The sequence below is a fragment of the Glycine max genome, chromosome 6 (assembly GCF_000004515.6).
Source record: "Glycine max cultivar Williams 82 chromosome 6, Glycine_max_v4.0, whole genome shotgun sequence".
Taxonomy (NCBI): Eukaryota; Viridiplantae; Streptophyta; class Magnoliopsida; order Fabales; family Fabaceae; genus Glycine; species Glycine max.
In genome coordinates this window covers 1,079,604-1,106,739 of record NC_038242.2, presented here as the reverse complement: position 1 = coordinate 1,106,739, position 27,136 = coordinate 1,079,604, and the positions used below count along the sequence as shown (strand labels likewise).

At 30.9% G+C, this 27,136-nt stretch overlaps 5 protein-coding genes across 6 annotated transcripts; 3 read left to right on the top strand and 2 right to left on the bottom strand.

Moving 5' to 3' along the window:
• Positions 1-1,182: 1,182 nt before the first annotated feature.
• Positions 1,183-3,889, bottom strand: NAC162 (NAC domain-containing protein 162). Its single transcript, XM_003527584.4, has 3 exons — positions 3,476-3,889; positions 2,338-2,624; positions 1,183-2,014 (listed from the first exon to the last, which is right to left on the bottom strand). Exons 1-3 carry the CDS (start codon positions 3,678-3,680, stop codon positions 1,382-1,384), a joined length of 1,125 nt encoding a protein of 374 aa, XP_003527632.1. The 5' UTR covers positions 3,681-3,889; the 3' UTR covers positions 1,183-1,381.
• Positions 3,890-9,589: 5,700 nt separating this feature from the next.
• On the top strand, positions 9,590-17,097 carry LOC100810431 (cysteine protease XCP2). Its single transcript, XM_014777194.3, has 5 exons — positions 9,590-10,119; positions 10,273-10,508; positions 10,605-10,745; positions 10,834-11,058; positions 16,969-17,097. The coding sequence occupies exons 1-4, from the start codon at positions 9,660-9,662 to the stop codon at positions 11,047-11,049; spliced, it is 1,053 nt and encodes a 350-aa protein (XP_014632680.1). The 5' UTR covers positions 9,590-9,659; the 3' UTR covers positions 11,050-11,058; positions 16,969-17,097.
• On the top strand, positions 15,403-17,097 carry LOC100809366 (cysteine protease XCP2). The gene is made up of 4 exons (XM_003527221.5): positions 15,403-15,923; positions 16,157-16,392; positions 16,483-16,623; positions 16,744-17,097. The coding sequence occupies exons 1-4, from the start codon at positions 15,464-15,466 to the stop codon at positions 16,957-16,959; spliced, it is 1,053 nt and encodes a 350-aa protein (XP_003527269.1). The 5' UTR covers positions 15,403-15,463; the 3' UTR covers positions 16,960-17,097.
• A 1,048-nt stretch (positions 17,098-18,145) lies between these two features.
• Positions 18,146-22,316, bottom strand: LOC100806173 (AT-hook motif nuclear-localized protein 10). 2 transcript variants are annotated; one of them, XM_003527215.5, is made up of 6 exons: positions 22,052-22,316; positions 20,905-21,447; positions 20,291-20,340; positions 19,536-19,667; positions 18,972-19,121; positions 18,146-18,774 (listed from the first exon to the last, which is right to left on the bottom strand). In XM_003527215.5, exons 2-6 carry the CDS (start codon positions 21,395-21,397, stop codon positions 18,532-18,534), a joined length of 1,068 nt encoding a protein of 355 aa, XP_003527263.1. In that variant the 5' UTR covers positions 21,398-21,447; positions 22,052-22,316; the 3' UTR covers positions 18,146-18,531. The 2 variants fall into 2 exon arrangements, with proteins under 2 accessions (XP_003527263.1, XP_006581129.1); XM_006581066.4 differs by lacking the exon at positions 22,052-22,316 and adding an exon at positions 21,716-21,989.
• Positions 22,317-24,849: 2,533 nt separating this feature from the next.
• On the top strand, positions 24,850-27,120 carry LOC100805637 (psbP domain-containing protein 3, chloroplastic). The gene is made up of 9 exons (XM_003527214.5): positions 24,850-25,081; positions 25,168-25,280; positions 25,536-25,601; positions 25,705-25,791; positions 25,869-25,951; positions 26,064-26,139; positions 26,512-26,630; positions 26,712-26,756; positions 26,912-27,120. The coding sequence occupies exons 1-9, from the start codon at positions 24,951-24,953 to the stop codon at positions 26,936-26,938; spliced, it is 747 nt and encodes a 248-aa protein (XP_003527262.1). The 5' UTR covers positions 24,850-24,950; the 3' UTR covers positions 26,939-27,120.
• Positions 27,121-27,136: the final 16 nt, after the last annotated feature.

The window sequence follows — 27,136 nt, the reverse complement described above, 5'->3', positions numbered from 1 at the left end:
ACATGGCAGCGGTAGTATTATTGAGAGATTAGAACTGCTACAACTACAAGGAATAAGAAAAATATTGAGAGTACTGAATTGAAGAAACAGTGACATTGATTATGACTGGTGAATAAGCAGCCTCCCAACTGGGCTACGTACTGGCTGTGCTGGCATGATTGCTGTTCCCTGGTAGTGCTTGTATTGTATGCCCCTTACAACAAAAACAAAAACACAATTATTAATTAACTTGGAACTATATTATTAATTATTTATATAAAGTTATGTAACAAAATTTTGCAATACATCGTTTAACACTATTTTTCTCTCAATTTTTTTCGCATCACATTTATTTCTCTTTCTTTTACCCCTCATTTTTTTATATAAAAAATGTGGTACACTTTATTTAATATATCGTATCTCTTACTTCGGGAGTGATGCTGGAATGTCACAATTTCTTGCGCTGTGGTTTTTCGACTCTCTTTCAAGTTTTAACGTTCCTTTTCCATGTCTGATTAATTGATAGTTCTATAATTAAAACATGAACGTGTGTGGATTGAGTAATTATCCTTTATGTACTTAATTTAATTAGCACTTAGATTTGGTTAGCCTGAATCGTCACGGAACAAGATTCCTTTCAAGAGGATGCTTTATTGGTTGATGTAGAACGAGGTTTCACTAGTTTAGCCAACTTGAATGAAAGGTTAAACTTCTGTTATTGGAATTTTTGCAAATAATTCTACGCATTCCCATTTTTTATCTTTCATAAATATTGTCACGAGGGACGCCTGTTGCTCTCGAGCATTCTAGTTCTAGTTCTAGTGTAATATATGTATCTCTTAACAAGCAAAAAGCAAACACTTGATCTATATATGTTACGTTAAAAACAAAGGTTTTCACAAATAACATTACTTTGCAATAATTCATACAACTTGGAACTTTCTCGATTTAACTTATCCTAATAAGCTTTTATTCATTACAAATTATTCATTCATGGAAAAAAAATACTAGCCTTATTGTTTGAGTTAATTAGTACTCTTTGTTTAATAAAAAATAAGTTATTAATATAAAATTATAAATTCATACTAATAATATAATAGTATTATCTGAATACTTAATATTTTAATTACATATCAGTTAATTTAACGCTAAACCCTTATAAAAACTTATGACATGATGATCTCTTTGCTGGATCAGACATCCGAGAATCTGTTACATATGCGTCTTGTCTGTGTGTCAGGTTGTAGTAACAGAACGTTACAAATCTAGTACAAGATCTAGCTTGACATATGCATAGACGCGCGAGTTATTTAATTAATCATATGCTATGTAGAGTTCAAACACATTAATAGGGGTCTGTTTATAGAACAGTAATTATTACATATATACACACACACATATTTCAAACATGCTGGGCCAGAGGCCAAGAATCTAGCGTCTGCTGCAAGCCTACCCTATTAAAGGGTGTTGAAGTGGATATGTCCTTAACTTGAGCATTTGCAGCTCCTGAGAATGCCATCAAGCCAGCATCCACCTCAAAAGGGAAAGTGTTGAGTAAATTGCTTGGATTTTGATTCAACTTGTTCACCCAGCGCATGTTATTATGGTCATCTAGTAATTGATGATATTGATCATAGAATGTAGCGTCCTCCGTTTTGGTTACTTTTGGAAGAATAGTTTGTTCGTTGGTCTTCAGGGTGCAATTCTGCTGAAGGGGCTTGAAGAATAGGTCCGAAAATGATGATGGGTGGTTTCTGGCGTTGGTGATTTCTAATGGGAAAAGACGAGGGTTATGAGAGTGGCCATTTTGGTCTTGGTGGTGAATCAGAACCGGGCTTTGGAAGTCTCGCTGAGAATGAGATGAACTTTGGGATTGAGATTCTGGATCAAATGTAAAGCAACTTGGGCTTGCAAGTAATGGAGGTAAAGCACTTTCTCTTGGGGACGAAGAAGCATCTGAATGTCCATGGACTTGGAGCACTGGACTTCTCTTTTCCCCAGATTTATGAAATATCCTGCATATAACCCACTCCTCCTGTGAAAAACATTGGAACTGTAATTAATAATATGTAAGTTAGAGATCTTACTATTTTGCACTAGAGATTAATTAATCACAAGGGATGAGATGTACATATAATTAAGACGCATTGAATTACAATTTAAAAGGATAAGGATCATTAACAATTTCACATGTTAATTGCTAGTAAAAATGACATCCAAAAAGATTAATAAATTTTGTGAAGGAAGCTGTGAAAAGGAAATGACATGAAGGTGGGTCAACCCAGAAGCAGACAAAATTAAAGAGGAATGGGAGATAACTTGATTGGCACGGCGCACGTGGCAAATATTCTGTAGTACCTTAGAGGGGTGAGTGTGGGGAAGGGAAAAGTGAGCATCCAAAACCAAACGGTACTCGTGCATGACCCATTTGGTCTTTTCACCACGAGGGGCCCTGCCTTTGTAGAAAACAAGGGTCTTCTTCATTCCAAGTAGGGTTCCACTGGATGCACTGTACACTTCCTTGTCCTTCCCAGTGGCTTTCCAGTACCCAGCTCCGGTTGCTCTGTTTGTTCTTAGCCCAGTTGGGTATTTTCTGTCCCTCAAGCTGAACAGATACCACTCTCTCTCCCCCATCTTTGCCACATCTGCTTCCTCACAGTCACACAACACTAATTAACATCAATAACACAATATATATAACAACAATAACACTACACTTGTTCAATCCAGGGCATTGACAAATGTTCAAGATCATAGATAATACTATGTATTATGGAAGAATTGAATGATGTCCTCCACTAATCTCTACTTCTCTTGTTTTAATTCTTTCACATATGCTGCTCATATGCGTCTTAGATCTATAAGTTGTTTACTGTATATACCCGCACACGAATCTTTCTCCCACAAGCTTAATTAGGCAGGCATTTTCAACATTTCTATATTTCTATCAGAACATATTGCCTCTAATTAGTATGTTGGATGGATGAAATTTTCAGGACATTTAAAATTAATGCATGTTGGCGATTATCTAGGGAGGCATAAATTAGTAAAAAAAAGTGAAAAATTAATTGCAAGCGGGCCTGGGTAGCTCAAATTTTGTTCAAACTTTCTTAGAATTAAGTTACTGTCCACTCTCGATCATTCAGCACAGTCTAAAATTAGGGACAAGGAAAAACAATAAGAAGACCCAAAGCGGGGAAGCTGATGACGCCATTAGAAATTTGAAGTGACATGCTAGTAGATAGCCCACAAAATATGTCTTAGGTTCACTAATTAACCTAAATATAAGGCCAGAGCCAGCAGGAATTGAAACTAACAACGAGAAAACATTCTAGCTAAATAACATAACATAACATACATCTGATCTGACTCTAAAAAATTCTATAATGTAACCACTAACCATTTAGTAAGTATTTTTTTTTCTCTTTTATTTTGGTTGATGGAAATCAACGTGTGTGAGGGTTCGGACGGGAGATTATATGTATATATATGATACCTGGAAGTTCCCAAGGCTCACATCTATTGAGGTCAACCTCAGCAAACTTGACGTTAGAGAAGGTGCCATTAAAGACCTTTGAAGCCAAGTAAAAGGTTACAAGTTCTTCATCAGTGGGGTGAAACCTGAAACCCGGTGGCAGACCTTGCTCGTTTCTCCTTTCATGATCACTAAGTTCATACAGTAGTTCTTCCATTGCCAACATGACCCTTTTTCTTTTTTGTGCAAAGAGGAAAACAATATTGGATGAGGTAAAGGGGTTGTTGGAGTGATTGATATATATATAATGAATGTTTTAAAGGGAGTTCTGAAAAAGAGGGGAGGAGCAGAATAGATCGATCGAACACAACAGGTGAACAGGTATACGTATGAACCTCAACGTGGACATACAGATACTGATACGGTACAGGACCAATTTTCTCGAAAGAGTAAATTAGTGAAAAACTGTGGAGAGAGGATGCTTATATATCTTTGAAAAACTCTATTCTACTTTTTTTTAAAACTAATCTAATTAATTAGTACAAATGTACAGTACTTAATTAAATATATAATTCTATTTATTAATTTATTCAATTTTGCTATTCATATAGTATTAAAAGTTAACTCAAGGTATCAAAATAAAGTATATTAATAGGTCTAAACTTGAGTAAACGTTCTTAATTGTATAGTGGTCCACTTAGGATATATATAAGGTGCGCTAACTCCATTTATTTGAGGTAAGTTAATCGACCATTTCGAAAAATGGCTTTAATAACATAATTCTTTGAAAGTTTATTTTGAGGTTCCTAATCTAAACAACTAAAATGGAAAGGTTTTTATATAGTACATAAAAATATAAAAAAAGTATAATAAGTGGAGTATTTTTCTTTGAAAAAAACGACAAACGTTAACAAAACTAAAAAAAAAGGGTAGTTTCAGAGGTGATTGTTTGCGGGTTAAAGTAAGGATTGCATTAAATGCAAGGCTAGTTGCACAGTTTAATTGTCTTTGGTTTGTTGCGATATATGGGAATGGAGTTGAATTGCTGTGTCAGGGTTCCAATTCAGAAAGAAGGGCATAGGATGAAACTACGTGGCCTCTCAGCAGAGATTATCTTATCATCACATCACCTATAATTCTCTTGATCTTAACGGTAAGTTTCAATTACATATATAGGCTAGAAATTGTAGTAACATTTTTTTTAAGGAATGTAGTAACATTTACAAATCCTTTTAATTAGACACTCTTATAGGCTAGCTTATGTTGAAGTAATTTTTCAAGAATGAATTTGAAGTGAAAAGCTGAAGATTAATTTCAAGAGATTATGTAATGGCGTGGTGCTTTAATTTGTTATCACCACACACAAGCTGAAATAATTGAATGTGATTAATTATTAGTATAGTAAATGATTGTAGTTGGAACCAAATAGGAAGTAGGCACTCCCTGAGACCTTGTATGATGTAGCTAGGTAGGTAGCTAGCAACTAGTAAACCATAATAGTAGAATGCAGCAGCGTGGGTGTAGCTGACCTGGGGGGTGGTAGTACGTACTAAATTGATACCTAATTCAAATGGATAGTGCACGTGTATAAATAGAAAAATAGATTGATAAATACTAATAAATGTTATCATGATATTGTTAAGAAATTAATTTTTTTTATTAAAATAAGTAAAATTATATTATGTATGATTTTTTTTATGTTTTGATATTCATAACATTTAAAAAAAGAAATTAGTTAATACTCTAAAAGTATAAGTTAGTAAAATTCTAATAGATAAGAATGTAGTATAATATAAGCAAGAAGGCATTGAGCAGTATTATGAATGGTAGAGGAGCAGGTGCGTGCATGTGGGGAGCTTAGATGTTAGATCTTTAGTGAGTCGGGCAAGTAAAAGATATAGTATAACAGGAAGAGCAGAACAGCAGTATATGTAGGTTACATAAGCCTATGTTCTTAGCCCCCGGGACGGTGTGTCTAGCTGTGCTCTGAATTTTCATAATAATATCTTTCCCCTATTGCCTTCTGCACATATCTCCATCCTGAGGTATGTATAGCAGTGTAATTTCTCGTTTTCCTTAACACAATACTACCTTCTTGGTCACCTGCCATCCAGTACTATTTATAGCCTGCTTTTCTGGATTTCCAATTTCATTCATTCATTCACAACCTTTTTAAAGGTTTAATTACCTTTATCTCCATTCACTTCACACTTTCTCATCTTACACTATATATGTGTTTTAATGAATTAGTTTAACACGTGAAATTTTATATCATATGTTTGATGTTTATGAAATCTATTAAAATATTTTTTTAAAAATAATATCATAAATTTTAACTTGTGTTTGGTTAAAGTGAAATTAAGGATGAGGAAGGAAAATATAAAGAATAAAAAGGAGTCGATAGATAAAAAGTGAATGTTTGGTTGAAGAAAAAGTGGTATGGTTTTTTTTTTTAATATAGATCCCAGTTTGTTATTACACACACAAATAAGATGAAACTGTGTGAAATATACAATAACCAGGAAAGAAAGGGACAATGTCGTATTATTTTTACAAAACTAGCCTTTAATTGCAGATCAACTATCCAAGATTTATCAAAATGCCGACTCAATGGTGCAACATTTAATGCAGTTAAAACTTCCTCAAAAAACTAAATTTAGTCTCGTTAGGCATATAAGACATAATCGATTATATGTCTTTGTTAAAAAAATTGTTTTAGTATGTTACATATTAAAAATAAATAAATAACTTTCTAATAACTAATAAGAGAGAAATTGTATTTTTTTATGTACTATTTTTTTTAATTAATAAATTACTTTAATTTAAATATTTTTTTTTCTTAACTTTCTCTCTCTACTTTATTTTATTTTTTTCACACATTTTTTTATTTTTTTCCTCACAACCAAACACAATATTAAAGAAAATTTATTAGGATCATCCGAGGTTAATCTAACTTCAATACAACTATTGTAGAAAAAAAAGTTTTAAAGAAATTATTTATAATACTTCCGTATTAATTCTAATATATTTTTCTAATACTCAACTCCTTTTCCTTATTTTTACTCGATATAATTACTGTTTTAGATTTATTGTTAATGACCTTAACTAACATTATGCAACCATACAAGAAGAGTAGAAGGGGGTAACTTAAAGAAAATCTATACATCAACATTTTTCAATATTCTTCTAATTTCAGCCACAAATTACCTTTACTTTCTCACCTTAGTTTATTTTTCCCTTACATTAGTTTTGTATTTATGTGCATAAGAATATCCAACTGAAATTTATATAATTGGAAGACATAAATTTCAAAAGATGGCATTTAATTATGTATGCATTATAAATTCAAGATTTTTTTCACTTTCTTGAAAGTATACACATCATAGAAAAAGATAGTAATAAATGTTGTGATTTTTTTTTTAAAAAAAGTTTATAAAGAATATAAAATCTGAACGTGACAAAATAAATTATACAAAGATAACAAAAAATCTTCCGTACGGATCTATACAAGAATCGGTAACCGTTAGGAGTTAGGACTTCGGATATGTAATAGGATAGCGTATAAACTACGTGTACGTACGTGTCTCTGTTATCATACCTTGGGCCGTGTTCAATATACTGACCCATTGACGGAATGCATACATACCAAAAGAACAATAATAACAACGTTAAATATTGAAAGCCAAAAAAAAAGTTTAAATATTTACAAAATTTCTGGAAAAGGTTAAATTTATTTGCCAAGTAATAAAGGTTAAATATGAAGTGTAAGATTATTACTCTTTTTCATTTCAATTAGACAATTTTAATATATTTTTTCTTTTCTTAAGAAATATCCTTTACATATATAATATTCCACAACTAGTCCACAATTTCAAGAATAATTTTTTATTCTTTTCATTCATTTTTTTAATATTTAATGATTGAAATTAATTATTTATTACAACCATTAGAAAAAAATAAAATGAATAGTGAGAATGAAAAATAACTGTAAAAGAATTACTCTTTAAGTAAGTAAATTCATCTTTATAAAATATAACTTTGACAACTATTACATTATTTTATAATTTTTATTTTTATAATATTTTTTAAAATTTATCGTTGAATTGAAACTTGCTTACATATATTTTGGTGATTAATGTCAGGTGAGTATTCCTGTTGTTTTGTGGTTAACAAAATTTTTTGGCTTATTAAAAAAATAGTTTATTTGTATATTTAATATTCTTAATATTGTCCATTCCTTTTAATCTACCATTTTTCCAAATTGAATTCCAGTAGCTTTTTTAAGAAAAATTGTTTTTTTATATCGGCTTTAAGAAAAATTGTTAATAGTTAAATAACCTCATATCCAAAATAAATTTGTTCATTATAAATTCAAAATATAATTTAAATATTTCAATATAATTATTTTATATTGATTTCAATTCCGATATAATTTATATATTTAAAAATATGTCATTATTATGAATGCTAATTATATAAAAATAAATATTTATCCCATTCTATATACATTATAAAATACTAGTTATTTTAAATATATTTTCTTAGTTATTTTATTATATATTGAAATTTAAAAATAATATTTTTAATCTTTTAATTATATGTTTTTGTTAAAAAAATTAATTGTAATTTACTTAATTAAATTTGAATGAATATTTATTAAGTTAGTTATATGAAAAAAGTTATTTATAATATGAATAAATAATATATATATATATATATGAACTGATAGTGTAAAGATTTTATACTTCATCCAATCACAAATAATCATATATGATACATTTGTTGACTTTTATAATAATTATTATTTTATATAATTTTTTAACTAATTGATAGTGTAAAAACTTGTACGTTGACAGTTGACAATGTATATGCCTATTGCTATTTAAAATGTGAGTTTAGCTTTTATGTATTTTCCGGGCAAAAATATTTACACCATCAACCAATTATAAATCATTATGGGTATAAATTTTAAGATAATTATGTAAAACTCAAATAAATTATCATATATAACAAATTGTCATTCTCTTTAAATTGTCAATGTATATATTATTTCCTCATGGAGTATATGTTTAAAAATCTCGAAGAGACATAGAATTTCCTCAAAATGTTTTTTCTATCATGCACAGGCAGGCCATGTTCGTAGTTCCTTTTTCACTTTTTGTAAATCTAGAGCACTCGTGGGATTTAATTGAGTTCAGCAATCAACATGCCAAGTTAAGGACATTGGTATAAAGAAATATCACCAACAGGAGTTTAAATTTAAATGTCCTTAAAATCTCTTGAAATATGTAACAAGTTTATCATCTAATAGTTGTTTTGTGTATCTAATAATTCACTACTGTATGTCTGTATCGGATCTTATTCTAAGAACTGAGAGTAAATCTTCTCTATTTATTCTCATGAGTAAGAACCATATATATCATCACTTTCTTGTTAATTTACATAGATGACATTATTATTGGTAGCATTAACTTATGAGCTCATCCATAAACAATTGAATGTCAATTTACCTCAAAGAACTTGAAATAAAGATTAAATTATATTCTAAGGGAAATATCTAGAAATCCAAATGGTAATTATATCTTAAACAAACAAAGGATATCTCGCACATTCTATAAAGGTTCAACGTGAAAAATGCTATCTCCTTGGTCCATCACCTATGGTGATTGGCAAAATGATATCAACAAATTGAGAAGAAAAATATATAATACGGATTATAGAAGAGAATTTGGTGCACTACAATACTTAACAAACACAAAGCCAAATATTTCATATTCTATGAGTTGGCTTAGTGAATACATACAGGATCCAAACATCTCCTACTTTAGCAATGTATAAAATGCACCTTTAGATACTTGAGAGGAAAAATGGATTATGGTCTTCATATAAAACCTTCAACAGACGTTGACATTTTAGGAATTTTTATGCTGATTGAGCACCGAAATATGTATCTTGCATACACTATATTGTGTCACATAATTAATTAATTAAGGCTTGTGATATTATGCTTTGATGTAAAGCCAGCTACCAAATATACTTGAAGACTACTACTTCTTAGTGTAGCGTGGTATAGCAATCCCAACAGACTTTACTTGAAAGTAACATCTAAAACACAACCTGTAAATATTGCTCTCTTAATTTGCCCATTCTTTCTCATCCCTTCCCTATTCTCTTCTCTTGTATTCACATTTCAAAAACCATAACCATGGCTTTCTCCTCCTCCAAGGCACTTGTCCTAATTGCATGCTCCTTCTGCCTATTTGCGTCTTTGGCTTTTGGACGTGATTTCTCCATTGTGGGCTATTCATCGGAGGACTTAAAATCCATGGATAAGCTCATCGAACTCTTCGAATCATGGATGTCAAGGCATGGCAAGATTTACGAGAACATTGAGGAGAAGCTTCTTAGGTTCGAGATTTTCAAGGATAACCTAAAGCACATAGATGAGAGAAACAAGGTGGTCAGCAACTACTGGCTTGGCTTGAATGAGTTTGCTGATTTGAGCCACCGAGAGTTCAATAACAAGTATCTGGGGCTTAAGGTGGACTACTCTAGAAGGAGAGAGTCCCCTGAAGAATTCACTTACAAAGATGTTGAGTTGCCTAAGTCAGTGGATTGGAGAAAGAAAGGTGCTGTAGCCCCAGTCAAGAACCAAGGTTCATGTGGTAAGTATATTTTTATTTATTACCTAATAATACTGAATTAATTTAAAATGATATTATTATTATTATAACATGTATTAGCTAGTATTATTCCAATATTGAACGACCCACACATACTACAAACTTCGTTCTAGCCATTAATATTGATTGTTGCAGGTAGCTGCTGGGCATTTTCCACTGTTGCAGCAGTTGAGGGAATAAACCAGATAGTTACGGGAAATTTGACATCACTGTCTGAGCAAGAGCTGATTGACTGTGACAGAACATACAACAATGGTTGCAATGGGGGTCTCATGGACTATGCATTCTCCTTTATAGTGGAAAACGGCGGACTCCATAAAGAGGAAGACTATCCATACATTATGGAGGAAGGTACTTGCGAGATGACTAAGGTAAGCTGAAAAATATTAAGTCTAATATCTCTATCAGATGCTTCCAATCTAATAATAGCATAGAAACTAAACTTTTTTCACTTGTTCCATTGACAGGAAGAAACCCAAGTTGTGACCATTAGCGGGTACCATGATGTGCCACAAAACAATGAACAGAGTCTTTTGAAGGCACTTGCAAACCAACCCCTCAGTGTAGCCATAGAGGCTTCGGGAAGGGATTTCCAATTTTACAGTGGGGTATGTTTAATTATGAACTTAGTGTTATGATATGCCAAATATGGTTAAATTTTATAGTAATATTGATTGGATTACCTACCATATGTAGGGTGTTTTCGATGGGCATTGCGGAAGTGACTTGGATCACGGTGTGGCAGCTGTTGGATACGGAACTGCAAAAGGGGTGGATTATATCACAGTGAAAAATTCATGGGGATCCAAGTGGGGAGAGAAAGGATACATAAGAATGAGGAGAAACATTGGAAAGCCCGAGGGAATCTGCGGAATCTATAAGATGGCTTCTTATCCCACTAAGAAGAAATAAGATTCATTCCTGGCCTCTATCACTTGTGTCTCAATTTCTTTCCTTCTTCTCATCAATTCTCTAGTGTCTGCCTATTTCAGCTTTTCCTTCAAAACAATGTAACATTTTCCTTACAATAATAAAAATTTGATTAACTCTTTTCATTATTTCCTTTAGTATAATTCATTTCCAAAACCAAAACCACAGAATTGAGACCACTCACCGGTGATCACCAATGATGAACTAACACATTCACCGTTTGACAAGGCAGCAACACGCCCTTCATTTCGGATTACCTTTTTAAAAATTTATCTAATGCATTGTAAAAGAAAATGTGTAGTTTCATATTCATGTATTAAAGCATTCCAAAGAATCCATATCTAGCCTTGTCAAATAAAAATTGTCCAAACTACCTATTGCGTGCAAGACAGCATCCTGTTAAGTGAAACATAAAAGCATTACCAATCCCATATATTTGAAAGTTGTAAAAAATTTAATTGTTCTGTTAGGCATTGGCCCCTGGCCCAATATAATAGAAAATCCATGAGCAATGTTAGGTGCAAAAATTTGTTTAACTGTTGGAATCAATAGCACCGTATGCTCATGACTTTGTATGCTAGCTGGGATGGAGCCATGTGGCAGTCCCGGTTCCCTATAGCTATGCGGTAGTGGTGGCGGTGAGATTCAGTTTGGGGGTAGGAGTAGATAGAAGAAGATGAAACATACAAGAGGACCTTTGTTATTTTATTTTGCTTTTATCTTTTAAATTTTTTATCTACTGTTACTTTTTAATTGTTGTGTTGTGTCTAACCCCTCACCTTTCAGGTTTTTCCATAAAAGTCTTACTCTAGAGTCTAGAATAATAGATTAAGTATCTATTTGATTTCATGTCATAATTGATTTTCATTTTAAAATTAATTTTAAATAAATTTTTATATGTTCATATTAAAGAAAAAATTAAAATTGATTTTAAATTAAAATATTTATACTGAAATTTTTTCTTATAATAAAAACACCAAAATATGAATTATATTATTTTAAATTTAATTTTAACTAAAATTAATTTTACAAAATTAATTTAATTTAAAATTATTTTATCAACACTCATCTACACACGCAATGAGATGTTAGTAGTAGGAATTTAAATTCAAATTTTCCTAATACCTCTTCAAATTTCTAACAACCATATGATCCAATAGCTATTTTACATGCATATCTTTTTATCCATGCTATATATAATTCCCAATCACAATTTATATATTTATAGTTGTACTTTCATAATTGTGATACGTTTAAAGTATATATTACCTTTTAATATGATATTGATGTAAAATATTTACTAGTTTTCTTCATAATTAATATTTGTCAAAAAATTTAATTGTCATTTTTAGTAGAATTTTTTCTTTCAATCATATTTTTTTTCTAGTAATTCAAATTTGAGATCTTACTTAAAATAATTAAGTTTAGTATCATTCGAACCAATAATTTATTAGTAGAATATATATTACTTTAATCAAACAATATATTTTATAAAAAAGCTCATTATACAAAATAAATCTATTAAATTCTAGTTACACCGATGCTGAAGCATTTATCTAGTAAATATTCCTACTCATTTATTTTATCATTTTTTAATAAGAAATTTTAGTTTAAAATGGTGGATTTTTATATTTGTTTTAAAAAAATTAATATATAGAGACAGAACAAAATGTGTAGAAGCTCTTAGTTATTACGAGAAATAAAATAATAATATATCATATATTTGAATTATCAACATCATTAAAAGATAATTCTACTTGATTTTTTAAGTACCTATTTCATCATTAAGTAATTTTTAATTCTAATTATATATAATTAATTGTATAATTCAAATTTATAATTTCACACACAGGAAATCATTTAATGTCAGGTGAGCATTTCTGTTGTTTTGTGGTTAATAAAACATTTTGGCTTATTAAAAAAATATTTTATTTTTATATTTAATATTCTTAATATTGTCCATTCCTTTTAATCTACCATTTTTCCAAATTGAATTCCAGTAGTTTTTTTAAGAAAATTGTTTTTTTATATCGGCTTTAAGAAAAATTGTTAATAGTTAAATAACCTCATATCCAAATTAAATTTATTCATTATAAATTCAAAATATAATTTAAATATTTCAATATAATTTTTTATATTGATTTCAATTCCAATATAATTTATATATTTAAAAATATGTAATTATTATGAATGCTAATTGTATAAAAATAAATATTTATCCCATTCTATATGCATTCTAAAATACGAGTTATTTCAAATATATTTTATTATTTATTTTATTATATATTGAAATTGAAAAATAATTTTTTTAATCTTTTAATTATATTTTTTTGTAAAAAAATTAATTGTAATTTACTTAATTAAATTTGAATGAATATTTATTAAGTTAGTTATATGACAAAAAGTTATTTACAATATGAATAAACAATATATATGAACTGATAGTTTAAAGATTTTATACTTCAATCATTTAGATTTTACACGATAATTAAATTTTCCATACAATTAATTATGAATTATGGCAGGAAAAGATGATGTGAACTATGATTTTCATTCAAAATGATATTTGTCAAGCTGATAGCCTACATATAGGCTGCTCAACAAAAAGGGTTGGGGATACTAGTAAATATTCCCATGAGTAATTTAATAAATATATATGTATTTTTTTTCATGATGTTTTTCTTTGATTTGAGACATGTAATGCTTCGTGTAATGCTTAACCAAAGACTTTATCAACAGTGACTTCCCAACCTGAAATCAAAGCAAGATTAGCAACTAATTGCGTTGTGTTGAGTTGAATTCGAGACAAAGAAAAGAGAATAGAATAATATGCACCTGAGGAGGGCCCTACACGATGACGACGTAGGGAGCAAGCTCGTCGTAGGAGCGGTCAATGACGGGAGCATGGAGGTGGCACTGCTTTTTCTCTACGGCGCGTGATTGCAAGAGCTTGGCTTTGTTGGAGGAAGAAAAGGCGAATGCCTTAGGGTTTTGCTTCCTCGGATCCTCACCTCCGACGTCATCGGGATTTTGCTTCTGCTTCTTCTTAGTCTTCTTCTTGTTGGTTTTGGCACCAGATTGACAAGTTCTGTGAGCCTTATTGGATTGATCGGCGTCGTTGATGGAAAGGGTAGACTTACTTGTAGAAATTTCTAGGTTTTCTACAAAGGGAATGGCGTTGATTGAGAGAGACAAACATAGAGAGTGTGGAAATAGAAAAAATAGGGTTTGTTGATTGAGAGACACGCATGTGCTGCAACCGCGACTAAGGTTAGAAGAAGGCAAGGTTTTGTTCAGCACGAAAACAAAAGGGACCATGTGCTGTGCGTTTTTTAATCCAAATGAATCTATAAAACTTGTTGTAAATTTAATTATATTTAATATTCTAAGATGGCTTTTATTAACCATCTTAACATGAATGTCATAAAATGATTTTATTCTTATAATAATTATAAAAATGTCACTGGACACCTTTTTAAGATAATTCCTTTATAATCGTCCTAAAATTCCTGTCTTGAAATGTTATTTTTGTAAAAGTGATTATTATAAATTTTACTAGAATAAAAATCAAATATAGTAGTTTTTCTTTTAAGAGGGGTCAAAATATAAGATTGTTTCTTTAACTTAATAATTTTTTTAAAATGAGTTTCTTAATTTTTCAAAGTTATAAAATAATCTCCTAATTTATTTAATTAATTATTAATGACACATTTTTCCTTTTAAAACATTTATTGTCTTTTAATTTTGGGACATAATTTTAAGTTTTTTTATTGATTCAATACATAATTAAAATTATCTTATTAAATTAATATGCATAAAAACTCTGGGAATCAATTAATGTTTGAATAAAAAATAAATATGAATAAGGTATAAATTTTATTAAAAGTTAGTTTGATGAGCAATAGAAAAATTTCAAAAATCTATTATCATACTACATTTTATCCTTAAGGATGCATTGGTTTGAAGAGAAAGATGGTGAAAAAGAAGAAAATATATATCGGTACAATGACAGGATTCATTTTTATAATTTTATAACAATTTAGTTTATTTCCATTTCTTTTACTCCACCGAAACCTAAGAAAGATCTCAAGCAAGTAATCCTTTTTTTTTTTTTTCCTTTCTCCACAAAGATAGGAAGGGTCTACTGCACCGAAATATATACACTAACTATCTTGTGCCACATAATTAAGGCATGTGATATTATGCTTTGATGTAAAGCCACGTTAAAAGAACATGCTTGAAGACTACTACTCATGCTGTACCGTCGTATAACATTTCCAACAGACTTTACTTTCAAACTAACATCTAAAACACAACCTATAAATACTGCTCTCTTTGCCCTTTCTTTCTCATCCCTTCCCTCTTCTCTTGTATTCACATTTCAACAACTATAGCCATGGCTTTCTCCACCTCAAAGGCACTACGTGTCCTTGCCTGCTCCTTCTGCCTATTTGCATCTTTTACTTTTGGACGCGATTTCTCCATTGTGGGCTATTCATCGGAGGACTTAAAGTCCATGGATAAGCTCATTGAACTCTTTGAATCATGGATATCAAGACATGGCAAGATTTACCAAAGCATTGAGGAGAAGCTGCATAGGTTCGAGATTTTCAAGGACAACCTAAAGCACATAGATGAGAGAAACAAGGTGGTCAGCAACTACTGGCTTGGCTTGAATGAGTTTGCTGATTTGAGCCACCAAGAGTTCAAGAACAAATATCTGGGGCTTAAGGTGGACTACTCTAGAAGGAGAGAGTCCCCTGAAGAATTCACTTACAAAGATGTTGAATTGCCAAAGTCAGTGGATTGGAGAAAGAAAGGTGCTGTAACCCAAGTCAAGAACCAAGGTTCATGTGGTAAGTATATTTTTATTTATTATCTCTATATGTCCCCACTAAAAAAATAATTTCGAGATCACTGATTCTCACTAATCTTTTATGTGACACATTATTAATTCTTGTTCATAAATTATAGAAAAAAATGTAATTATGTTATACGTAGAAATTGACAGGGATCAGATATTCTGGAACCATATAATAATTTTTCCCTACTCATGTTATTCGATTGTTTGTGTTCATCTTTGTTGCAGGTAGCTGCTGGGCATTTTCTACTGTTGCAGCAGTTGAGGGAATAAACCAGATTGTGACCGGAAATTTAACATCATTGTCTGAGCAAGAATTGATTGACTGTGACAGAACTTACAACAATGGTTGCAATGGGGGTCTCATGGACTATGCATTCTCCTTTATAGTAGAAAACGATGGACTCCATAAAGAGGAAGACTATCCTTACATTATGGAGGAAGGCACCTGCGAGATGGCAAAGGTAAGCTAAAAAATAATAATTCAAACATCGCTATCAGATAGTTCCAATCTAATAACGTTGAAACTGAACCTTCATTTGTTCCATTTCCAGGAAGAAACTGAAGTTGTGACTATTAGCGGGTACCATGACGTACCACAAAACAATGAACAGAGCCTATTGAAAGCACTTGCAAACCAACCCCTCAGTGTGGCCATAGAGGCTTCAGGCAGGGATTTCCAATTTTACAGTGGGGTATATATTTAATCACGCATAGACTTTTTGTTATTATGGCTAATATGGTTAACTTTTATAAGAGAAACTACTTTTATTAATATAATTTGTTAAATTGATTGGATTACCTACCATATGTAGGGTGTTTTCGATGGGCATTGCGGAAGTGACTTGGATCACGGTGTGGCAGCTGTTGGATACGGAACTGCAAAAGGGGTGGATTATATCACAGTGAAAAATTCATGGGGATCCAAGTGGGGAGAGAAAGGATACATAAGAATGAGGAGAAACATTGGAAAGCCCGAGGGAATCTGCGGAATCTATAAGATGGCCTCTTATCCCACTAAGAAGAAATAAGATTCATTCTCTCTATATATCTGCGTATCTTTCCTTCCTTCTACTAATCAATTCTCCAGTGTCTGCTTATTTCATCTTTTCCTTGGAAACAATGTAACGTTTTTCATATAATAATAAATTTATTGACTCTTTTCATTATTCCCTTGAGCGAATGTCCCTTTTTCATATCATACATTTATGCAGCTTTTCTTTATCGCATTGTTGGAAATGTTGCTAGAGATATCTACTATCTGGTGTACTCATTGTACCGAGTAGTTTAAAGATTACAATAATGAACAAGTGTTTCAACATTTTAAGATTGTAAATCATATTTCAAATGATTTTGAACAGCTTTTATGAATAATTTCTGAAAAAAACTGAAACTATACTAGCTTGACAAAATAAAATATATTTTTTATAATTTTTACCAAAAAAAATAATGTATTTTATATGAAATCTCCAAAATAACATTTTTTTAAAGTTAAACCCTTAGTTTAGTAACTTAAGAAAAAAAAAGTGTTTGCCAATCATGACTGATTTGACAGAATAAGAATTTCCAGAAAAAAGAAAAAAGCAGAATAAGAAAATGTATAAACAATAACAGCCTATTAACCATAAAACAGTAAAACAGTTTTGCTAACCAGTTACCTAAATAAAAAAAGAAATTATTTAGTGTAAAAATTACATTAGAGCAACAAAATATCATTAGAAAGAGTAATTTTATGTATCTCAATAAAAAAGCTAAAATATAATTTTTGTTTTTTTTTTAAATTTATACTTTTAATTTCTCCATTTTTTAATTTAAGCATTTTCATCTTTTATTTTTTAAAAATTCAAGATTTTAATCATCCATTTTAATTTAAACGTTTTATCTCCCACTTTTAGAAAATCACAATTTTAATCCTTGTGATTAATTTTAAATATTGATTTATGTACACATAAACATTGAACAAATAATTTCTTGAAATTATTTAATTTCTAATAAACTTAATTTATTAAAAAAGATATTCAGTCAACAAGTCTAAAATTAACAATAAAATTATAGATTTTTTAAAAATAGGAGACAAAATGTCTCAATGTAAAAATAAAATTAAAATTATAAATTTTTAAAAGTAAAAAACAAAATGTCTCAATTAAAAAATTAAGTGAACTAAAATTTTGGGAAAATAAGTGTAGGAAAATTGTATTTTAGAAAAGAAAAAGTAAAGAAGCTAAACAGATTAAGTATTATTACCACCGAACAACTGGGTAACAAGGAGAAAGTTTAGGCATATGGACCGACAATAAATTACAACTAACGGATGACAAAGTCACCGGCATCTCATCAAGATCCTACATACTAACCCGATCCTGCCAGAACCTCTTGAATCACCCAAGTGAACACAACATCTAACCAAATTAAGCTACGAGTCCGCATACTTTATCCCTAAAATTCCTCCAATTAATATTACACAAAGCTAATATAACAGGTGTGCATCCTAAATGCTTAAAGCATAAAAGACACCAAGTAATAGAGCATAACAAGTAGAGTCTGATGTGTCTGTCACAACACCAAAACCTACTACACAAAGATGTGAGAGGAGTCAAGTACTTCTACTTCCAGGGCATGCCTTGAAAGCTTTGTGTTGGGGTGGTACTGTTTTCGATGGTGTTGTTGCATGCTCCTGTGCTTTGGTTTAGTGGGCTCCCACTCCCAACCCCACCTGAGGACTCGCTGAGAGTGCCTCTTGATGGTGAGCTGCTTTGGCCTCCTGCTGTCGAAACCTTTTCATTCTCCGTCTTCTTTGCACGCTTCAAGTGCTTGCGAACATCAGAAACAAAGCTCGCCAAAACAATCTGCAAAAATATACAATACACCATGTTTACTGACAAAACAAACTGACAATATATATATATATATATAACTTGATGTTATTGTAGGATTGTTCAGCATGCACTTAAAAATAGTAAGTATGAACATGTGGATATATGATACTCTATTCTTATTTTAAATGTTTGAATAAAACAGACACAAATCAACAAAGAATATGTACCTGAACAGGGGAAGCAGCTATCAGAAGACCTGCAACTCCGCCGCCCAACACACGGCCATCTGGCCCTGACAAGGACACACTCAGCCCCCCAGCTCTTTCAGTTCCAGCAAGAAAAAAAGAACCTCCAAGTGATAGGATCTCAAATCGCCCCTGAAAACCAAAATATCAAAAACTGAGGCCAGGTCCACTTGCCCACCACTGGGTTATTAAACTTGTTTATAGTAACATCACAGTAGCAGCAAACCATACCCAAATAAACAACATTTGATTTTGGGTAAACTTTTAAAATCAATTTTCTCATATAAAGCTTTGAATTAATTATCAAAGTTGTTGTATTTTTCACTAGGGTGTGAAAACAAATATAATTAATAAGAACGTTTTTACCAAGTTTGATAAAACAATAGAATGCATGATAAAATTTGTTAAAAATGCTCCCCCAACGGCATAATTTACTACAGTAACAAAATAATTGACAGATCTAAGGGCTGGTATATATAATTTTGGCTTGAAGATGGGGGTTTTCAGAAGGGGATAAAAAGAAAAGTAGCTAGGACGTTTATAAACCTCATAAGTCACAGTTCCACCAGATGAGGCAGGTTGTCGAAGTGTCACATTAGATATGGCTCCATTTGCTGTTAAGATGCAAATATTTCTTGAACTACTCTGGGAAATTGTCATAATTCTTGCTGACAAATCCTGAATAACAAAATATACATTAAAAAAAAAAATCAATATTAGGTCCCAGGAGAATCAAATCAGAAATGCTTGGGGATTACTAGACTTGAAAACCCCCACCCCTTCTTTATCCCAAAAGACAAGATCGATACAATATTAATGAAAAGTCATAACATAAAGATTAAAGTGATAATAGTCACACCACTGTTCCATTTATACATCAGATACATAATGCATTTCTACTTTTTGGAGATCAAATTTTCATTGGGTGCCGTGTACAAGCGATAACATTTTCTAGATAAATCTTTCATTAATTAACTTCATGTGATCTATCCAAAGTTACAAAATAGTTAATCTAAATTAACTCCTAGTTAGCAATCAAATTTCATAAAGTTCACAAAAAGAAGCGAGTGAAAAATTAATGGATCACAATATCACGTTCACAAACAACAATATTTATCAAAGCAAGCCAAATTACTACTTCAATTAAAATATAGGAGTATTAATAAGAAGCATGCATCAAGGAATGTAAATAAAAGAGAACATAAGTTATGTAGAAAATAAAAGACAACACACAGCAGTCATTCCAATGAAAACAACTTAGCCCACGCATTTCATATTATTTTGTAAGATTAATTAGATACCTCTCCAGCGTTCACCGTAATGACATGCGGAGTAAACCAAGATCCTGGCCCTGCAAAAAGATTCCATTAGAGGATACCATCACATGCACAAGAAATTCAACCTTTAACTTCATGAGTGAAACAAAGGAGATCGTGCACATTTTTTTCAAATAATATAACATGTAGATATCCAATAGAACAGTGGACGCAAGCAAATAAGAAATTAGCATATTCAGGACAAACAAAAATAAAATAAAAATACACATAAGAAATGGGAACAGCAGCACATGACACACGGGCAAAAGAGTAATTTTGAAAATCAGGGAATTGATAACCCGATGGAAAAGGTCCCAACTCCAAAATTACAGTTCAAACATATAGATAAATAAAAAATATTTAAGTACAATAACAATTAACAGGTATCCCTCCACAGACACCGTAGGTGAGGGAAGCAAAAACGTAAAAAAAAAATAAGACATGTCCTTGAAAACAAAAACAAGTCAAGATAAAAAACATGCTGCGGTCGGAAGGAACTCCATTTTAAATACATATATTTCCAGAAAGAAAGAAAAAACTGTAAAGCTTAGACTATAAAACAACACAAACAAGAGGAAAATTGAAGAAGAGAAAGTTACCAGAATACTTAGAGGAGTTAGAGCTATCATTCTTCTTATTTTTGTTGACAGAACCACGAGGTCTGCCCCTGCGCTTCACGGTACCAGCTGAGGCCGAATCCGAAAGAGGCCCCGCTGGAAATGCCCCACCGGACTGCCCAACCGGCACGCCGCCGCCGGGAGGAGTGGTGGTCTTCAAAGCCCCCAAGGTCATGCCACCGTCAGGCCCATATTTCCTGGGCCTTCCCCTCTTTCTCTTAATTGGTTCGGGGGAGTTAACCATCATGGGCTGGGGCTGGGGCAGGCCCAGGCCCGGAGGCACCGCTGGAGAGGAATCTCCGCCGTTAATGTTAACGGTAACGGTCGGAGGGGCGAAAACAGCAGTGCCGTCAGCAGCATAGTCCATACGCATGTTTTGATGAAGCTGAGGTTGTTGTTGTTGTTGTTGTTGTTGTTGGGGTTTGTGCATCCCAACCGTGAATTGCTCCCTCCCTGCCATGTCAGATCCGGACATGCTTATGTTTTGGTCGAATGAATCGGTGTCTGGTGCAGATGATTCAACAACTGCAATTTCAACATTTGTTTCAATCAGCAGCTTATTATAAACCCTAGCCTGATCCTATTATGGTATGAGTGAGTATCAAAGTTGGAATTGGATAAATCCTCTCTCTACACGCCGCAATACAATCATCATCTTTCCTTTTTCTACTCTAATCCTACGTCTACAATTCAAATTCAAATTTCAAATTCTACTATCAGTCAACATAAATGAAACTCACGCATCCTTTTACTCTCCTGTGAGGCTCTGATTGCAAAAAAAAAAAAAAATTACCTCGCTCGCTCCCAAAATCTAAACGCCTACGGAAAGAGGGAAAAACAAGAGACAAAATTCAAAAACCCTAGTTTTTGCAATCCAGCCAAGCAGTAAAAAAAACTTCACAAATTGGATGAAATTACAGGTTTTACATGAGGGAGATCTTGGATTTAATTTTTCAATTAAGGTTGTGGTTTACATTGAATATTCAGTTTTCGATAAATGGAATTATTATTATTTTAATTGGCAGTGAGAATCGGGTAAAAAATAAACAGCAGAAAAATGTAGAAGACTAATAAAATGAGCAGTGCTAAGATGGGGAAAAATTAAAAAAAGAAAATGTCTTTAACTTACCAATGACTTTGAAGGAAAATAATATTGCAGAGAGTGAGAATTATGAAAGGGAAAATTGTAGGATTTAGGATAGAAAACCCAACGGCGCTCCCTTCGGACAATAGATTTGATTTGATTTATTTAATTTATTCCTAAATAGGGTGTGCCCCTCCTTAATTAATTAATATTTTGGAAAGGAGGTAAAAAGTTAGCGAATTGGGTTTTGGTTTGGTACGAAAAAGAAAATGTGATAAAAGAATGAGATTCAGTTTCGATAAGCTTATCCGGTCGAGTTTCTCGATAAATGCTGCCTTTATTTTTGCCAACTGTCCTTTTCGTTTCCGTGTCTCTATCTCATTAGTCATTCCTTTCGATTACAGCAACAATTTACCAAGTTATTTTGCTCCTTTTTTGCTATTTATTTATATATTGAATTCTTTAATATTTTTACTACATTGAATCTTAAATACATTTAATGTTTTTATTATATATTTATTGCAAAATCAAAACATTCTGGAATCATTACTATAGCTATTGATGTCTCTTAACCAAATGATACTAGATAGAGATTAGTTATCAATTCCTACGGAAGCTATCTCATATTAATATTATGGTTAAATAAAAAAAATTCTATCATCAGTAATATGCAAAGAATATTGATAAATTTTTAAGCTTAACATTTCTGAATCTTCAAACAGAGTATATTATAAATAAAGATATATATATATATATATAATATTTAATAATATAAATGATAAAGTAATTATAATACTATTTTTTATTTTTTACTACAATATACTATTTATTATATATTAGATTTTTTTCTTTCATAGATAATATTAATAATATAATGTAATTGAATATATTCTACTATATAAATAACAATGAAATAATATTATTTATATATAAGAAATTAATATATGATAGTTAAAAAATAATAATATATTATATTTTTAAATTTTTTAAAAGTAGTAATTACTATACCTAATATACTATTTATATATCAGATTTTCTTCTTTAATAGCTAGTATTTAGATGTAATCCCCAAAAGGTCCATGAAGTTTATATTTATAAAATAATTAAATATATTGTACTGCATAAATTATATTGAAAAAATATTAATTATTAATATTTTATTTATATGTAATAGAATTAAAATTCAATAGTGAATAAGTAACTGTCAAAAAATAAGTGAATAATTAATAAAATATTATATTATTAGATGTTTTCAAAGTAATAACTATAATACCTAATATACTATTTACATATAAGAATTTCTTTAATAGCTCTTGTTAATATTATATAATATAATTAAACACACTTTACTGTAAAAATAATATTTAACAAATATTAATTGTTAACATTTTATTTATGTATAATAAATTAATATTTAATGAGTGATAATATATTATTTTATTAAAAGATAATGATTAATATAATAGTTAAATAATTATTAAATACTCTGAACATATTTAAATAATGATTAATTTAATAATTTTTCCAAGTAATTAAAAATAAAAAGATAGTGTAGTTAAGTTTATTTTTTACAAGTAAAAAATAAAAAAAAAAGTGTATTCTCATTAATTTTCATGAGACCTTTGTTAATTATAATTGGACGTCTTAGATAAGATTTTATTCTTAGTAATTTATTGTTATTTCATTTCTTGTTCCCGTAAAAATAAATTTAAAACACTGCTTGTAAATTTTAAATGTTTCATTTTTAGTCTTTATTATTAAAATTTATCAAGTTATCATTGCATGTCAGCATGTGTAAGATGAGTAAAAATATCATGTCATTCAAACCACGTTGGAGATATGACATCATTGATATAATAGTTGAAGTTTTTTTTAGAAAGATTATAAAAAGTAATTTATAGAAACTAAAATAAATAAGAATTTATAGGGATGAAAAATAAAAATAATACATTAAATAAAAAAAGTGACAAATTTTCCGGCATAAAAAAATAAACCTCAGATATAGTGCATGCTTTTAGTTAAAAATTAATATAAAATAAAATCTTAAATAACAAAAAAAAATTGTTAATAATTATGATTTTTTCAACCTAGGTACTTTGTTTTATGAAATAAACCTAATTATGAATTTGTTAATATAAAATAAAAATTTTGTGTGTGCGCTAAAAGAGTGTTAGAGAGGAAAAGAATAATATAGATGTTGAGTGAGGAAATTTGTAGTATTTATGCAATTTTTGTGTGGTTTTATAATGATGAATAAAGAAAAAAAAGTAAAAGAGTTGAGAAAATATGTGATTTTAACAAATATCTTTTTGTTATTTAAGATTTTTATGTTATATTAATTTTACGTTATATTTAAGGCTTAATTTTTTGCGTGCTTGGAAATTTGTCAACTTTTTTCTTTTACTCTATGTAACATTTTTTAACAAAACTCTATGTAATCTTTTTTCATTTTTTTGTCTTTGCATTTTATTTTGTATTTTGAATCCATGGAAAAAATATCATTTTCAGTCCTTGTTAATTTATTTCTTATTTATAGTTTCTATGATTTTTTTTTCATTTTTAACCCTGTATTTTTTTTTCTTTTTTAGTTTTTGCATATTTGTTTTTTTTTTTAATTTTTACTCCTTATGTAACAAATGATATTGTGACTTCATTGATGTAAATATGGCCATCAATAAAAAATAATAATTTTCAACGACAGAAATTGAAAATGAAATATTTAGAAATCATAGGGACTATTTTGAAGAAGAATAAAATTATAACAATAAAAAATAAAAGAAACACTAAACTACGGGAACGAAAATCTTATTTAAGTGTAATTGAATAGAATGGGGTTATAAGGTTGAAAAATAAAGAATTAGTTTGTGAATAATAATCAGAACAAAACCAACCATTTAAAAAAAAAAAAAAAAGAAATGGTGGCAGAGAAGCTGATCTGAAAGGAATGGCGTTCATTTGGCGGTTCTGTGGTGTGTCTCTATGCAACTTCACAGCCTCTAATGCCCAGAAAGGTCCTTCTCCTTCTCTGCCCATAACCTTGGACTTGGAGCATCATATAACAACCCCATCTTTACTGTAAGAATTCAACCATAACCATTTTCTTCTCAATTCCCACCATTTCTCATCTTTCACCCATAAACAACATCAACATGTTTTATCAGTTCTTCCATCGAAGAAGAAGAAGGACGCGCGGTTAATAGGAGACAACTTATTCTTCACACGCCAGTAGCTGCAGCAGCTGCATTTGCAGTCCCAAATGCATTGGCACTCAATGGTGATTGCTATTTTATTTTTTTCCTTGTACTCTAACTTTTTATTATGATAAAACTTAGACGCAATTTTTTAGTGTTGTTTTCTAATTCTTCAATCAGAATTTGAGATTCAAAATTAGCGAGGTGTAACTCTAATTCTGACTGAAACGCAATACCAAAAGTATTTATGGAATTGCATGTAATGTGAGTTTTGTGAATTAAAATTAATTGTATGTATCATATAACATTTTTCAATTTAAATGTGTTTTGAGTGTCAGATGTGTCTGAGGATGTTCGTGTCTACACTGACGATGAGAACAAGTTCAAGATTGAGATTCCCGAAGGTGAACTGAATAATTGCCAATTTGGAATTGGAAGTAAAACCATACATTCAATTTAGTCGCTTAAATTCTACACTCCTTGTGTTTTTGTGGCTGGCTGGATCAGAGTGGCAAGTGGGAACAGGAGACGGAGAATCTAGTGGGTTTAAATCCATAACTGCTTTCTACCCAACACAGGCATCCAATTCCAATGGTATTCTCACTCTATTTCCTGTCATTTAATTATTTGTTTCTTCATCCATTATAATTGCTAACTATCTTTTGCTTCAGTGAGCGTTGTGATCACAGGGCTGGGACCGGATTTCACCAGGATGGAATCCTTTGGCAAAGTTGACGAGTTTGCTCAGACTCTAGTGTGATTTCATGATCAGATTTAAAATTATTATTATTATTTAGAGGTTTTCTTTCTTTTTGTTCCATCTAATGCTAGAATTCCCCCCTATTTGGTTAAAATGAATTCAACAGGTTAGTGGGCTTGACAGAAGCTGGCGAAAACCCCCGGGTGTGGCTGCTAAACTCATAGATTGTAAATCATCTAATGGTGCGTACTTTTGCTTTTAAAGCTACTTCATTATGGTATAGAATAGTAGGCTATAAGATTGTAAAGGAAAAAAAAAAAATAGGATGTTGTAAAATTGTGTCCTCTCTTTAAATAAGTATACTCCAAACGTGAAAAAAGTGTAGAATAGAAAGTAGAAACCACTCTTTATACAACTCATGCTGACAGCAGGAAATTTAAATACAATGTTCATGAATGATCTAAACTATAAAGTATCAATGTACATATGTTTTAGACCCCTATTCACACTCCTAAGATGTACTTAATGAGGCAGAGAAAGACTTTCCCAAATGCTGAAATCATTGGGGAAATACCAAAATTTCAGTGCTTAATTCAATTCAAACAATGGTTCAGGGATTTATTACATCGAGTATTTGCTGCAAAATCCTGGTGAGAGTCGCAGGTATTTGTATTCAGCTATTGGGATGGCATCAAATGGTTGGTATAACAGACTGTATACCGTGACAGGACAGGTTTGTGGCCTTATCACAATTCACAAAATATACTGCAAAATCTGAGTGTGTGTTCACTCTAACTCTATTTATTCCATGCAGTATGTGGAAGAGGACACAGACAAGTATGCTTCAAAAGTTCAGAAGGTGATTTTTTTTATTTTGTTAACATACTCCGTTAATTTGACAGAACAAAGGTTATGATGATCCAAGATATCTAGCTTATGCGATAATGACGCGTAGGTCGATGAAGTGACTTCTAAGTTATGCATTGAAATTCAGCTTCCACTTGGTTTCTGCAGGTAGTTGCATCATTTAGGTTCATATGAAGAAAATGGTCATGACGAGGAAGAATTTTTATCACAGCACTTCATCTATTCTATTTCATTATGGATTTTCCTGGCATTGTTCTTTAAGCTAGATATGGCATTCTAGATCGGACTGGTATGATAAAAACCATGACATTTCCTTCGAGATTGTTGAATGAAAGTAATATACTTAGTGGCCATAATTGACAATTGAACATA